This window comes from Perca fluviatilis, chromosome 2, assembly GCF_010015445.1.
Source record: "Perca fluviatilis chromosome 2, GENO_Pfluv_1.0, whole genome shotgun sequence".
NCBI lineage: Eukaryota > Metazoa > Chordata > Actinopteri > Perciformes > Percidae > Perca > Perca fluviatilis.
The window spans coordinates 30867552-30881897 of record NC_053113.1 but is presented as its reverse complement, the minus strand read 5'-3'; the positions used below and the strand labels follow the sequence as shown (position 1 = coordinate 30881897).

General features: G+C 39.3%; 1 protein-coding gene across 2 annotated transcripts; it reads left to right on the top strand.

The window, feature by feature from the left end:
- Nucleotides 1-4811: 4811 nt before the first annotated feature.
- Nucleotides 4812-12307, top strand: ankk1 (ankyrin repeat and kinase domain containing 1). Of its 2 annotated transcripts, none has more exons than XM_039821730.1 (9): nucleotides 4812-5128; nucleotides 5410-5692; nucleotides 5819-5970; nucleotides 6300-6349; nucleotides 6996-7151; nucleotides 8144-8268; nucleotides 9434-9467; nucleotides 10566-10806; nucleotides 11150-12307. In XM_039821730.1, the coding sequence occupies exons 1-9, from the start codon at nucleotides 4899-4901 to the stop codon at nucleotides 12180-12182; spliced, it is 2304 nt and encodes a 767-aa protein (XP_039677664.1). In that variant the 5' UTR covers nucleotides 4812-4898; the 3' UTR covers nucleotides 12183-12307. The 2 variants fall into 2 exon arrangements, with proteins under 2 accessions (XP_039677664.1, XP_039677670.1); XM_039821736.1 differs by having other exon boundaries at nucleotides 5074-5128; nucleotides 5544-5692.
- The last annotated feature ends 2039 nt before the right edge of the window (nucleotides 12308-14346 follow it).

Sequence of the window (14346 nt, the reverse complement as noted above, 5' to 3'; positions counted from 1 at the left end):
CTTCAACAATTCAGTAATAGTGATTAAAAACCTAAAAACAATGTCATGTGTCATGCTGCGTCCAACATTATCTGTGACTATAACTATAACACTAATAAGGTGTACCTGCAGAAAGAGTACCTATAGAAAATACAATAAGGGCATTTGGGAAGAGATAAAAGATGCTTTTCATTTGGTTGGTCACAGCTTTCACCAAAAGGTGCAATTTAACTATGTAAGCGTAACTCCTTGAGCACTGTGCTAGCAGGGGTTGCTATAGCCAGAATCTTCAGAGGTATTTCACTAGCCTGGTTAACACCAGACCCTTCTCAGCTGTAACTGAGAGTGGGTCTGGGAAAGGTTCATTGACAGTTCATTTCCAGAGGGGCGTCACCAACGGACGCCACTCAAATACCTCTGGGTGCCATTGGATAGTCCTTCAACCAACGATCCGGGTGACGCTTTTCACATCCAAGAAAAAAAATGTGATTCTGGTTTTTGTTTTCGTCCCTCCACGCCCTACTTTCTCCTTGCAGGTGTTGCATATTGCTAACTTGTTATCTTCTGCACACACGCTGAAGAATTTCCAAACAGCTGATATGTTGCAGGTTAATTCACGAGGCTCCCTACATGTGCAATAATAGCGCGGACACGCGCTTCACACCGCGAGCGGGTACACGCCACACACGGCGGAGAAGTTGAGAGAAAGGAGAAAGAGACAGTGTCTCTGTCCGTGTGTGCGTGCGTCCTTGAGAACTGTAACTCGTATAACTTATGTTGTCAGTTAATTATAGCATTGACCGGTATAAAATCGGCATATGTCAGACTGACCTGCCGGTCCCTGGTCATGGTGAAGCACGGCTTCGGTGGCCGTCATGTTGAATGTAAACAAAAAGCTGCTCGCCGTCGCTGCGCTATCCTCGTCGCGTAAAGCCCGCCTCAACGGTTGTGATTGGTGTAAAGCCCACCTCAGCAGTTGTGATTGGTGCCTCAATTTTGAGGACATTCGAAATGGGTTTGAATGGGCTCTTCGCCAGACTGACCTGCAGAGCAAATCTAAAATTTGCCGGAAGGTCGTCAGGGTTTACCCAGGCTAGTATTTCACATCATCACCATAGAAATTAATTAATGTAAATCAAGGTCAACACAGCAGGCAAAGTTTATCCAAAAAATATTTATATCCATGGAAACCGATACTTCTGTATATTGAGTGAGGTTTAGCTGACATTCCAGTGGTTTCAAAATGAGATGATGAAATAGATTTGAACCAGTGCACAAAAGAGTAATATATAATCATATTACAAATTCTTCCTCTCACAAGCAAATCCTAGACATCCTCTTCTTCGGCTGACTAGGTCATGATTATTAATAGTGTTGTTACTCTCTCTCACGTATCTTTGCATCTTTAGAATTCTGCAGAAATATAGTGGTAAAATATCAGCATAAAATAAGGATTTGATTAAAAAACATTCAATGCTCTTGAGAGATACACAGGAACCAATTCATGTTTGAGTAAACACACAGCTTACGTACGCCAGCGTTTACCACCACAAGCCTACATAGCAGATTGAACAACCTGTTCGCATCAGTGCCCCCCCACTCTTTTTTGTTTGGTTATGTTTAGCACCTTCTATGCTCCCAGAATATGGATCAGAGACACTGGAGTTAAGCCTGTTAGTTATTAGAGGACATGAGGGGCAATAGAAAAGCCTTTGGCTCAAGCCAGTCAGCTTACCCAGCATGGGGGAGCCTGCAAATGCAATTGGCTGAGCTGTGAGATGTGGGTTTCATCAATGAAGACAGAATTCTCCCCTCAGGTAGCCTATCAGGAATCTGATCACGAGTGCCTGGTTTTCATTGGAACATCAATCCATGAGTGTGTCCTAAATAATAGTGTGAGTTAGCGAAGCATGAAACTATGGCTGTCAGTGAATGTTAAATTCACCGATTATCATGCCTGTATACAGAGAGTTGAAGGGTTAGGGTGTTTGGGTGAATATTGTATTGCAAGAAGATGATGCTTATATTACCCAATACAAAACAACAAAAAGAGTGCAGCTTTAGTGTATGTATGAGAATAACAGGTTTCATTGCAGCTGTGTAAAGCCTGTGCATTCAAAAATATGTTAATGATGATGCTCTCTTTCATGATTTTTAGGATTCTGCTCACGTCTCAGATATCATCTAAAAAAACTTATGGCAGCCCACCATAATGATCCACAGTGTATTAATGTGCTACAAATATAATTCATCTATAATCTTAATAAAGTCTCACAATAATATGTTTACAGCATTTTCCATTTAAGATGTGTGTAACATAGACACACAGGCCATGGGACATAAATGCAAATCATCCCACCGATGCACATTCTCTCAACAACATCCCTGCAGGGCGAGCCAGCGGATTTAAAAGGAGCAAGGAGGGGGGAAAATCCCATTGAAATGAAATAATTAATAAAATCTTCTAACCGTCTCTTTGAAATGAAAGCCTAAGCAAAGAGCCAGAAGCATAGAAGAATATATGTGACTGCAGAATCCTGACCTGTAGCTCCTCTCTCATGAGACATACATTGTGTACCAATTTACTTTTACACTTTATAAAAGCAAGAGAAACACAGAGACAGTAAGAAATGGGAATCTGATTGTGCTATCTGCTATATGAAGAAACCCAAGGGAGATGGCCCAAATATTTATATGACTGCCAAAGCTACTAGTGGCCCACAGGAACAATTTGTATAAATATGTTTGTGTGTATGTCTATAAATGCTTATCTGAGTTCATCTATTTCTTTAACATTGCAGCAAAACACATCTTTAATGTCCCAAGATAAAATCAGCCGTGAAAGTGGTCGAGTGGTGGTAAAATATAACTGAAGAGCCTATAAAACAGAGCAGCAGGTGGGAATAAGAGGGGAGAGGACATCTTTGTTTCCTCATCTTCTTCGATGAGCTTCCTATTACGGTAATCCTCTCACATAAGCCAGGCAGTTTAAATCTTTTCTCTCAAATAACGTCCTGCTTTAATGACGTGGTTAAGATGAAATCCACTATTTCGAGGTCTAGGTCAAGGTACAAGGCAGTTCACACATCACAGTCCCTACACCATCAGGAAAGTCAGCTTGCAGCTATGCAAAATTCACAATTCATCTTAACTTATTATCTAATAATCTAATAATTATCAATTTACAGTGTGCTAAATGCATTCCATGACCTGCTCCAGCAGAGAACGACGCAATATCTTTTTCTAACTGAAACCAATTTTTCCGAACACAGACAAAAGAAATAATTCCCTTTTTTTTCTGTTGAAAACAATAAGGGATAACCAGCCAGACTGACTGTTGGTGATTGATATGAGAGAAATGAAACTCAGTTATGGCTAACGTCACAGTAAATACTTTTATACCTAACGAATGCTTGAGCTTTGCCAGCAAAGTATTACATTCATTTTTCAACGTAATTTACAAATCAGTTTAGGACTGTAAATGAATAAGAAGTATGCATCATCTAATGAATGTGATTATTTTCTTGGTTTAACTGAAACTTTTTGGTATTAAGTAACAAAACAACAACAGTATTGCATCTTTTCATTAACACTACTTGATGGTAAATGGATTGCATTTATATAGTGCCTTCCTACCGGACAAAGTGCTTCACATTCACCGATTCCCACACACATGGGGTTCAGTGTCTTGCTCAAAGACACTTTGACATGCGGACAGGAGGATGACCCGCTCTACCTCCTGAGCCACAGTTGCCCCATGTAACAGCAAAGTAATTCTTATGTGTTTGCACATTGGTTTGGAAAACTCTATTTAGACTAAAGTGAAAGTTAAAGCCAGAGTGAAGATGTTGGTACCATGTAAAACTATACTAAACTAGACTAGATATAAGGAATCCATTGGTACCAACCAATGACATGCTAGCTTGTAGCTAAATAACATTTCTATAGGCCATCTGACTGAAGTCTCTGGTGGAAATTACTGCTCCCCGACTAAAAAATAGATCGGCACATAACCCCCCGTAATAGTGTTGAGCTTTAGAGGTGATGGTTATCAAATTTTGTTGCCTTTGGACAGAACCAGGCTAGCTATTTCACCCAGGTTTCTAGATTTTATACTAAACTAAGCTAACCATCGGCTGGCTTTAGCTTCATATTCAGATGAAGTGGCATCATTTTAATGTTTGTTTATATATATATATATATATATATATATATATATATATATATAAATCCATTTATGTAATATAGACATTACTATTTAAAAGTGCTGATAGAGACACACACACCCACACCCACACACACACACAACACACACACACACAGGAGAATTGACATATTCTCAAACTGCGCAAAACTGAGCTGCTGGGGGCTAAGTGCCTTGTTAAAGTGCAGTTTGATAGAAGTGGATGGTTCATTAGGCAGTTCATTTACTGTGTGTGTGTGTGTGTGTGTGTGTGTGTGTGTGTGTGTGTGTGTGTGTGTGTGTGTGTGTGTGTGTGTGTGTGTGTGTTTTAAATATATATATATATATATATATATATATATATATATATATATATATATATATATATATATATATATTAGACCCAAATTACAATGTGACTATATATATTATATAAACTGTCCTACCTGTTGATCTGTTGGTTCTGAATCTAAATATTTCTTAGGAATCTCTTAGTTTTCCTTTTAAATGGATGATGAGTGCAGTCAGGCATGTGCTGCCAGCGAAAAACCGGCTTTGCAACATTGTAGTGCAAACAAGTTATGTGCCTCAGCTCCTCCCACAAATGAACAGTGTAGTCTAGTATCTATGTGACTCCACATACCTTACACACAGTCAGCTGCCACTGATATTAATGTGTATCTATGTTCTACGACTTTTTCTTTCCCCACGGGAGACAAGAGGATAAACCCTGTTCATGTGTAGGATTAGACCGCGAGTGTGTCACAGAGGATCTGTGTTCATGGATTGCCTTGACGGATCCCCTGGGCAATTCAGGAACTTCAAGAAGGATGATTTTGAGGCTGACTGGATTAAGTTGGCAGAATGCAGATTTGGTCAGGTGTACCAGGTCAGGCTTAAGCGCCAGCAGGAAAAATGTGCCTTGAAGAGCTTTCACACAACGTTATGTGCAAACAACATTTACAGGTGGGATTTAAATTTTGAAAACTAGCACAAATTGTCCTCATCTTGCTGTCAGGTACAAGCAACTGTCTGAATTTACAGCAATTCCTTAGCATATTGGCAGTTGTGTACTTTAAATTAATACTGCACATTCCAAAGATCTTGTGGTTTCATTAGTCTTTGCACCTCTACAATGTTTGACACAGAGAGGAATGTTTCCTGTGGTCAAAGTTCAAAATACATATTTAATCCCCAAAGCAACTAACCATAATAACATAAAACATAAAAAAAAATGTCCATCACAGGAGAACAATAGACGAGGCGTCCAACATAGCCAAAGTGAAATTCAAGTACATTGTGTCCATCTACGGACTGTGCAGTGAGGTGTCTGCTGTGGTGATGGAGCACATGAGTAATGGCTCGCTGAACAATCTCCTAGCCAGTCACACTTTGATGTTGCCAAAGAAGTTCCAGATGATTCATGAGGCCTCTATGGGAATGGATTTCCTTCACAGCATGACACCTCCACTACTCCATCTTAACCTCAAAACATCCAACATCCTACTAGACGATTGTCTCCATGTCAAGGTCAGTGAAACTTAGTGACAACAACATGATTAGATAGGATTACAGTGATCTCTTGACATTTCTGAGCTCTGCAGAGCAATGTATGCTCATTCTGTACTACTACGGAATTCTTGTTTTTCTACTAAGATTTCAGATTTTGGTTTAATCCACTGGGAAGAGGGCATGAACAATAAATTGTTCGTGGAGCATCTGACAGTGAGAGGGAACATAAGTTACATTCCTCCAGAGACGTTCAGTCAGTGCCCCGATCCTCCAGGAACTACCTTTGATGTGTACAGGTGACTTGCCAAGGGCATTTTCAAAATTAAAAAAATCAGAGTCACTGCTTTCCCTCCCCCCTGATTCAATGTACAATTTACACAGTGTAACCTTGCACTCTATATATTTGTAATCTATCCCAAGTTACTGGGACTTATGTGTTTTACTCATGTCTGACTTCCTCTCTCTTACCATTTTATATTCATTGGTTTTGTTTTCTTAAAAAGCTTTGTGTTTTTTATAGAGCTATTTTTATTTAAAGAGGGACTGCCATAACGTTCACTTAATGCAGGATATGCAAAAGTGAGGAAGTTAAGACTGATGTGCCTCTTTCTGATTTGACATACAGCTTTGGAATAGTGATGTGGGAGATTCTGTCTCAGCAGAAACCATATGCAGGTAGGGATGAATTCATTTAAAATGCATCCCATCTTCATAACAAATCCGGTGTTTGCAAAGGTAACTGGATAAAATGAAACCAGTCTTTGCTCTCCAAAATGTAAAAATACAGTGCATAGCACAAATGTGGTAATGTCTAGCAATGGATATTCAATATTGCATTGAAATAACATGCTAAAAAGGTATATAGATGCAGAGGTTTCAACGATAGGCATACGCATACTGTTAAACGTTAATAAATTAGTTATGCTACTCATGAAGTCATGGATTGGGGAAACAGCTAGCCTGGCTCTGTAATGTGGCCATTTGTAGCCTACACCACCTCTGAATGTGGTCTGGGTGATCGGATCTCAAAATGTCCTCAATGCTAATACTTTAGAGCTGTCTACTTGAGATCGGATCACTCAGATCAGATTTTGATACCAGGTCAAAACGGGGCCATAATAGACCAAGCAGCACAGCTAAAGCTCACTAGTTAACATGCTATATCATTTTTTTTGTGTGTGCAAAAGTGCAAAAAAAAAAAATAGCCTGAAACTCTGATCTTCACATAACTAACGGTGTGGTATGTTGAATTAATGTTATACTGTGTCATTGTGTTGATCTACATTGAACCTTGCATCTGACATCTGTTTTGTGGGCCCAGGGTGCAGTATGACCACAGTGCTCTTACAGGTGTCACATGGTAAGAGACCCTGTGTGGAGATGATACCCGAACAGAAGCCACGTGAGTGTGATCAGATGATCGACATCATGAGGCAGTGCTGGGACCAGGATCACAGGAAGAGGCCACAGTTCTCAGGTGCAGAAGTCAAAAAGAAACAAAATTGTTTTTTAATTGTTTTCAGCCAACTTTCTAATTTAGATTTTAAGCTCTCAAAAGAACTGCAGCTCTTTGTCATTCATGGAGCTAGTGCTTTAACAGAAAAAGCTGATTTCCCAAATTCATTGCGATGAAAAAGAACACTATTATCTGTTATATAATGAGATCCAAGTAACGTAACAGAGATGGATCATGATTACATAACATTTTGCAAACGTGTACACAAGACACCTATTTGAGTAAAATTTAAAATTCCTGAAGCTCGAGGATAATGACATACCAGCATTTTCAAGGCTTATTGGTTTATCGCCAGTCTGCCCTATAGATGAAACTAAATACATCTGTTAAAGGATCACAGCACACACAATATTGTCTGCATTCATAGAAAGATAAGTAATTTGTCAAATGTGTCTCATTCATTGATGTCATTTTAATGTTATGTTAAATATTTTTGACTGTAAAATTAAGCCAATTTGTTTTCCCTTAATGAGATTGTCAAGATAAAACATAGAAAATGCAATCAAATACTGTTAATGTTAATGTGCACCAAACAGACTCTCACACACTAAAGGATGGACAAGTGCCAAATGATTAAGACAGACATTTTCCCATCATGTTGAAACATCAGTGTTTTAATCTGCTGCGATAAAAGGCATTTGGCACTTGTCCCTCTTTTGGTCCACATTCTTCCAAACAAAATGTAGTAAACAAAGCAACCATGTGGCTTGAGAAGTTGTGTTAATGAAATACAAACAAATTTCATGTTTATTCATAACAGCAGCTATTCCAATTTGTGATTTTCACAAAAACTCCCTGTTGTTACCGTATGTATGAACGGATTGACCTGTAGCCTAATTCATGCATGCATTCTCTGGAGTGATGCAATTGTGAGAGGATCTAGAAATAAATTTTTTTGTGATTAGGGAAATTTATTTTAACAGTCCTTTCCTTGACTGCTGTTCTGTTTGCAGACACCGTGAGGAAAACGGAAGCTCTGAGTAAAGTCCTGAAGTTCCCAGGACCAATCCAATGTCACAAAAACGGGGAAGAGGGACAGGAATTAGAACATCCTTGGCTGGTTCACCCGATGCATAAAGTTAGTTCTCCTCAATACTCTGCTTGAATGGAACTGCAGTATCTGCTATATCTACTCCACCTTTGGCATAATGAGCAGCTTAGGTCAAATATATTATAAGGAAGAGTGTGGCAAAAGGTAATGAAGTTTACACAACAAAAACAGTATAGAGGCTCTGTGAGGATGTAATTAGGTAGTGTCACTTTAAACCTGCAATAACTGATTTGTTGGCCACTTGGTGGCAGTTGTGAACACAACATTGATATATCAACTTTTGATTTGATACACCAGCTAGTTGCTAACTGGTTCTGTCCGCTGTTCGGTGCTGAGCAGGTAGTGCACAGTTGGCTTTTGGAGCTTAGAACAACACTATGAGAGTGAACCCAAACAGTAAAGCCGAGCAGCAAAACAATGAGCTGAAACTCACAAAGATCTGTAAAGCCGAGAGGAACTGCAGATACAGGGGATAATTTTCTGTAGGTTTGTCACTACAAACTTTGCCACTTTGTTTTCACATTTCACAGGAAGGTATAACGTTTATCATGTGGACTATCTTAGTTTGGCGTGCCAGCATTCAAACATTTGCTAGAATGTCATTCGTTTTGCGCTAGATGAGTATCATCTGAGGTCAGGGGATCACCAAAGTTATTAGGATGTATCCTCTATGCACCATATACAGTTGTGTTGACTTTGGGTCACATTGACCCGTTTCCAATTTTTGTTTTATATCAGAAAATATGGGACGTAGAAATAAGTGCTGAAAATGTGTAGAAGAAAAATTTTAAAATTTAAAACGTTGGAAAAAGCAAAAACGTCGTAAAAAAGTGTTTTTTTCAAGGTTGACGGGAAGACAACACAAGGGTTAAAGTATAAATAATTACATAATTATTAAATAAATAAAGTTTGAAGCAGAAATGATCAAAAACCTAGTATACTTTTTCTATTCAAATAACTGAAATCACTATGCTTGTAAATGTCAACATGTATTAAACACTATTTGATACATTTTCAATTCTTTGTGCTTCTAAATTTTTCAACTTAGGAGCACACGTGTTCCTTGGGAAAAAAAAGTTTGTGTCGAGCCCTGAAACAGCCATGCTCAGACACAGTGCTTATTAACCCCCTGATGATTGATGTCACAGCAAATAACTTCCGTACTATTTCCGTTCTCTCTTTTCCATTTTAGATTGCTTTGCCTGAGATGCCTGACCTTCCCTCAGGTAAACACGTGGAAAATCATGTTCAATGCAGTACAAGCCTGGAGGGCTGACATTTAATAAATGATATTTACAGTGCTGTTCCATTCTTAATATTACCTTTAGTAGGGAAAAGCAAAGTCAACTATTAGTGCAAGGGAGAATAAAAGGAACATTCACACAACCTCTTTGATCCTTTTCCTCTAAAAACTTGACTAGATTATTGAATTGATAATTCACAATACTTTTTATTGATCCTTTCATTGCCACCAGGGCTCAACGCTAACTTTTTAAAGTGGTTGACAGGGTGGCAACCAGGCATCAGCTGTTGGTTGCCGAAATTGACAATAAGGTTGCCATGTTTTAAACCGTCTATATTTGGAACAATTCATTTCTTATGTAACTTTACCACACAATTTAATAATGAAACAATGATAGAATGGCTTGCAATATAATTTCCCATCCTTCTCAAATAGGGGTGCAACGCATCACAGAACTCACGGATCGGATCAATTTTCGGATTAGCACAAAAAAGGGGGAAATTTAAATTATTTAAAAATAATAACTTAACTGTAAACAATAACTTTTAACAATAATTACTTCTTTTACCAGTAAACTACTGTTAAACGACAAAAACAGATGAGAAAAGAGTATTTTACAATAACACAAGGTTTACCAGCTTTAAGTAAACGCAACCTTTATTCACGTCTGTGTTGTTTTGCCGACAAAAGCAGTGACCAGTGCTAGTTTGTGTCTTTTAGCTCATAGCTTTAGCGGTAGACTGTTGTGCCATTAAATATTGAACAGGTGGTTGCCAAAGGGGGCAACAAGAGGCCACGAAACAAGGGCAACTGGGCAACCGTTACTGTCGAGCCCTGGCCACCCTCCATTAATGTAAATCTCTATACACCCATGTTCAAATACTAATGCACAAGCTATTGACTAAGCGCCGAGTCAACAGCATTCCGAAAGCTTCACCCTCTGCCATCATGTAGGCAAGGACAATGCTGTACACAATATAATGAGCATACCCAACTTTAATACGGCAAATTCATAAAAATGCTATTATCACCATTTCTGCAGGTCTTTTTCTCATATACTGCCCCTGCTTCAAATTCACAGATGACCATCATGACAAGGACAGCATTCTCGCTCTGCTGTGCAAAAAGGACTTCAGTAGTTTCAGAAAGTCTGTGAAAAGAGATCATGTTTACACACAGTTTTCAGGCGAGAAGAGCCTCCTCCACTACACGGTAGCCAGCGGGGATGTAGAGAGTGTCGAGCACGTCCTGAGACTGGGTGCTGAAGTCAACTGTATGACTGCCAGAGGTTACACTCCTCTTATTATTGCTGTTCTACACAGGTCTGTATAAAGAAATATATATATATTTTTAAAGTGACACAAGGAAAAGAAATTTGCTCTTGCAACTGGGTATTTTGAAAATGTCTGCAGGTTAACCAAATACCTTTTACTCCTCTATTCAAAGTTAAAAGGAAAAGATCGACATTTTGGCTTGTTTGCTTACTTGCCAAGAGTTGGATGACAAGATTGATACCACTCTCATGATTGTAGGCTAGACCCAGAAGATGGTTAGCTAAGTTTAGTGGAAAGTAGAAGTCTCTGCTGTTTGCCTGGCAACCTCACAGTGCTGACAAGAGTCAGTAATAATGTACCCTATAGTATGAATGAAACTTTTTTTCTACAGGCTTTATGACATCATCTCATTGTTGCTGGAACATGGTGCAGCTGCTGCCCAGGGAGATGAGGACCAGTGGACAGCGCTCCATTTTGCTGCTCAGAACGGCGATGACAGGACTGTCCGACTTCTGTTGGACAAAGGAGCAGTGGCGGATGCCCGGGAAAAAGCCGGTTGGATGGCCCTCCACCTGGCCTGCCAAAATGGCCATGAAACAGTGGTGCGCCTGCTGCTTTCACGGCTGTCAGAGGAAGCAATCGGAGAACGGGAGGCACAAGGGAGGACGCCGCTCCACCTAGCCTCCGCCTACGGGCATCTGAATATTGCCAAGCTCCTCCTCTCCAAGGGAGCAGATCCCAACGCTGCTGACTGCTCTCTCTCCACTGCTCTTCACCTATCAGCTGAGGAAGGCCATAACAGAATAGTCAGACAGTTGGTGAAGAGTGGGGTGAATATTAACAGTGCAGACAGCATAGGATACACTCCACTTCACCTGGCTGCTCTGAGAGGCCATACAGGCATATGCAGACAGCTGTTGTCAAACGGGGCCTGCCCAGACTCCAAGACCCTCCAAGGCTGGACACCCATGCACCTGGCTGCCTTAAGGGGACATGGAGCCACGCTGGTCCAGCTGGAGAGTCAGGGTGGTTGTGTGAACGCTGGAGGTGGGAATGGATGGAGCCCGCTCCACCTTGCCTGCCACCAGGGTGAGCCGGAAGTGGTGGCAAAGCTCCTGGCAGCCAAAGCCGACCCAAATGTGTCGGAGGACAGCGAAGGATGGACGCCACTGCATGTAGCTTGTACAAGTGCCAGTTTACCAAGTGTCCTCCACTTGATATCACATCATGCAGATGTCAATGCAGTAAACTCAGGAAAGGTGGCACCTTTACACCTGGCTGCCCAGCATGGCTGTATGCCTATTGTAAAGGCTCTGCTGCTGAATGGAGCAGACAGGACTCTGATGGACGCTTCTGGATCCACATCTCTAGATGTGGCCCAGAGGTGTGAAAAATGGGAAATAGTGGAACTACTGCAGAAGTAGTTCTGGTGAAGGAAACAATTACAACATCACACAGCTGGAATATTCTCCTCCTTTTGAGTGGGGCTTGCCATTTTATTATATATATATTAGGGCTGTCAAAATTAACGCGTTAATTTTTGCGTTAATTTTTTAATATTTAACTCTTTAAAAAAATTAACGAAATTAACGCAGCTGTGTTTGTTTACTTCATGTGGCGGCTGAGAAACGTACGTCTCCATAAGAGCAGGCGGCGCTACTCTAGGAGGGATTTACCTGATTGAAGTAGGCCTACGGGCCAGTCAAGAGTTGAAACATGGACCAGTAAAATCCCAAAAGAGAAAAAAGACGATGTGTTAGAATCCAGAAATGAATGAGCACGGGCTATAAACGGGACCGAGTACTAGTTCCGACATGTTGTCTCGTCAGGAGAGATGCGCCACCGGTAAGCTGCTGTTTAAGTTTGTTTGTCTGTTGAGCTACTGCTGTGCTGCCGATGTGTACGTGCGCGATTTGTTTGCTTGATAACTGTTACGTTGGTCACGCTGATAAAACCTTATTTGCAGTCTGATGTTTAACGCTGTCGACTCGATAGTATCCGTGACTATATTCCAGTAAATGTTTGAAATTGGTGCGTCTCACTGTCACACAAGCTACTTCCTGGTTGCGGTGCTGGAAGGGAAATGTAGTCAATCGCTTTACATTGGTAATGGATTGCTGTGCACAGCGTCGCTATCTAAAACTACACTCACTGTTTTCACTTTAGGCCAACATACACCTTTGTGGTTTTGGGTTACTGGTTTAATGTGTAACATTGATATTGATGTGCATTTCTGTGTTTAGATATATGTGCTTTGCTTAGTCATTCAGATTAAACACTATGTATATTATAATATTTATGATATTAAGCACTGCCTAGATTGTAATTTATATTCTCTCTCTCTCTATCTATCTATCTATCTATCTATCTATCTATCTATCTATCTATCTATCTATCTATCTATCTATCTATCTATCTATATATATTATTCAGAATATGGTATATTAGGTATGTGGCTAATATTGGGGGTGGTGACAAAAATATGCTCTCAAGTCGGACAGTTTCTAGCCGTTTCAGCAGCCTTCAGCAGGACTAAATAAGCCAAATTGTTGCTGCTGTTGTTCTGAAAGATATTAAACATTCTGAACTTAGCAGAACCTTTCCTTGTTTGTTTTCTCTTCATATTTACAAAGTTATGTGATTTAGCATTTAAATATCCATTACTACAAGCTTCAGTCTCAATTTAAAAACGCGATTAATCGCGATTAACTACAGCAAATTGTGCGATTAATTAGTTAATTTTTTTATATAATTTAATATATTTAATTTATTATTATTATTATTATTATTATTATTATTTATATATATATATATATGTATATATATATATATATATATGTGTACACACACATGAATGACACTTAAAACTTTTTTAGCCATGCCTTTTTATTTAAACACGTTATATCACGTTATACCTTTTATTAAACAAGTTATATCTACTTGTCTATTTTATATGTAGTTTGTTTTAGTTAGTTTTACAATTAATTGTAATAGTTGTTTTTATTCTAGTTATCTATGTATCTATATTTATGTTTTAACAATGTACAGGCATTGTGTTATATGTGTATATCTGTGTGTGTGCAGATTGTATGAAGCAGTTTGTGCTACATTTTTATGTATGAAAAGTGCTATTTAAATAAAGTCTGACATGTGACAATGTAGAAAAAATCCTACGGGGACATTATAGTGAAAAATGGGATATACCATGTATTGACAAAACACATTGATTCTCCTCTCTGAATCACCTGCTTGCTTGCTTATGCTTTCCTAGTAAATGCAATTAATGCTGATGCCACACATTGATGAAAATGAAAATAAAAGTGCAGCTGCTATTATAATGATTTATAGAGGCATTCATTCAGAGGTGTTATGTGTCTATAATAATGACAACAGAACTATTGTATTGTGGATTACTTTTACTAGCACTACTTTGATGCATATATTGAACTCTTCCAACTATAAATACATGTATGCTTTATTCCCTGCAGGCTGAGGGATGCACTGCCCAGCTTATGCCACACTCATTTAACACAGCGTCAAGTGATTAAATTGAAATGAAATGTGTGGATTCAGGAGCTGTACTGACCT

Excerpts from the sequence above, each read along its gene's own strand:
- ankk1 (XM_039821730.1), top strand. The coding sequence starts at position 4,899 with ATGTGTAGGATTAGACCGCGAGTGTGTCACAGAGGATCTGTGTTCATG. Across the intron at positions 6,350-6,995 it reads TCAGCAGAAACCATATGCAG|GGTGCAGTATGACCACAGTG; the intron begins GTAGGGATGAAT and ends TTGTGGGCCCAG. Across the intron at positions 8,269-9,433 it reads TGGTTCACCCGATGCATAAA|ATTGCTTTGCCTGAGATGCC; the intron begins GTTAGTTCTCCT and ends TTTCCATTTTAG.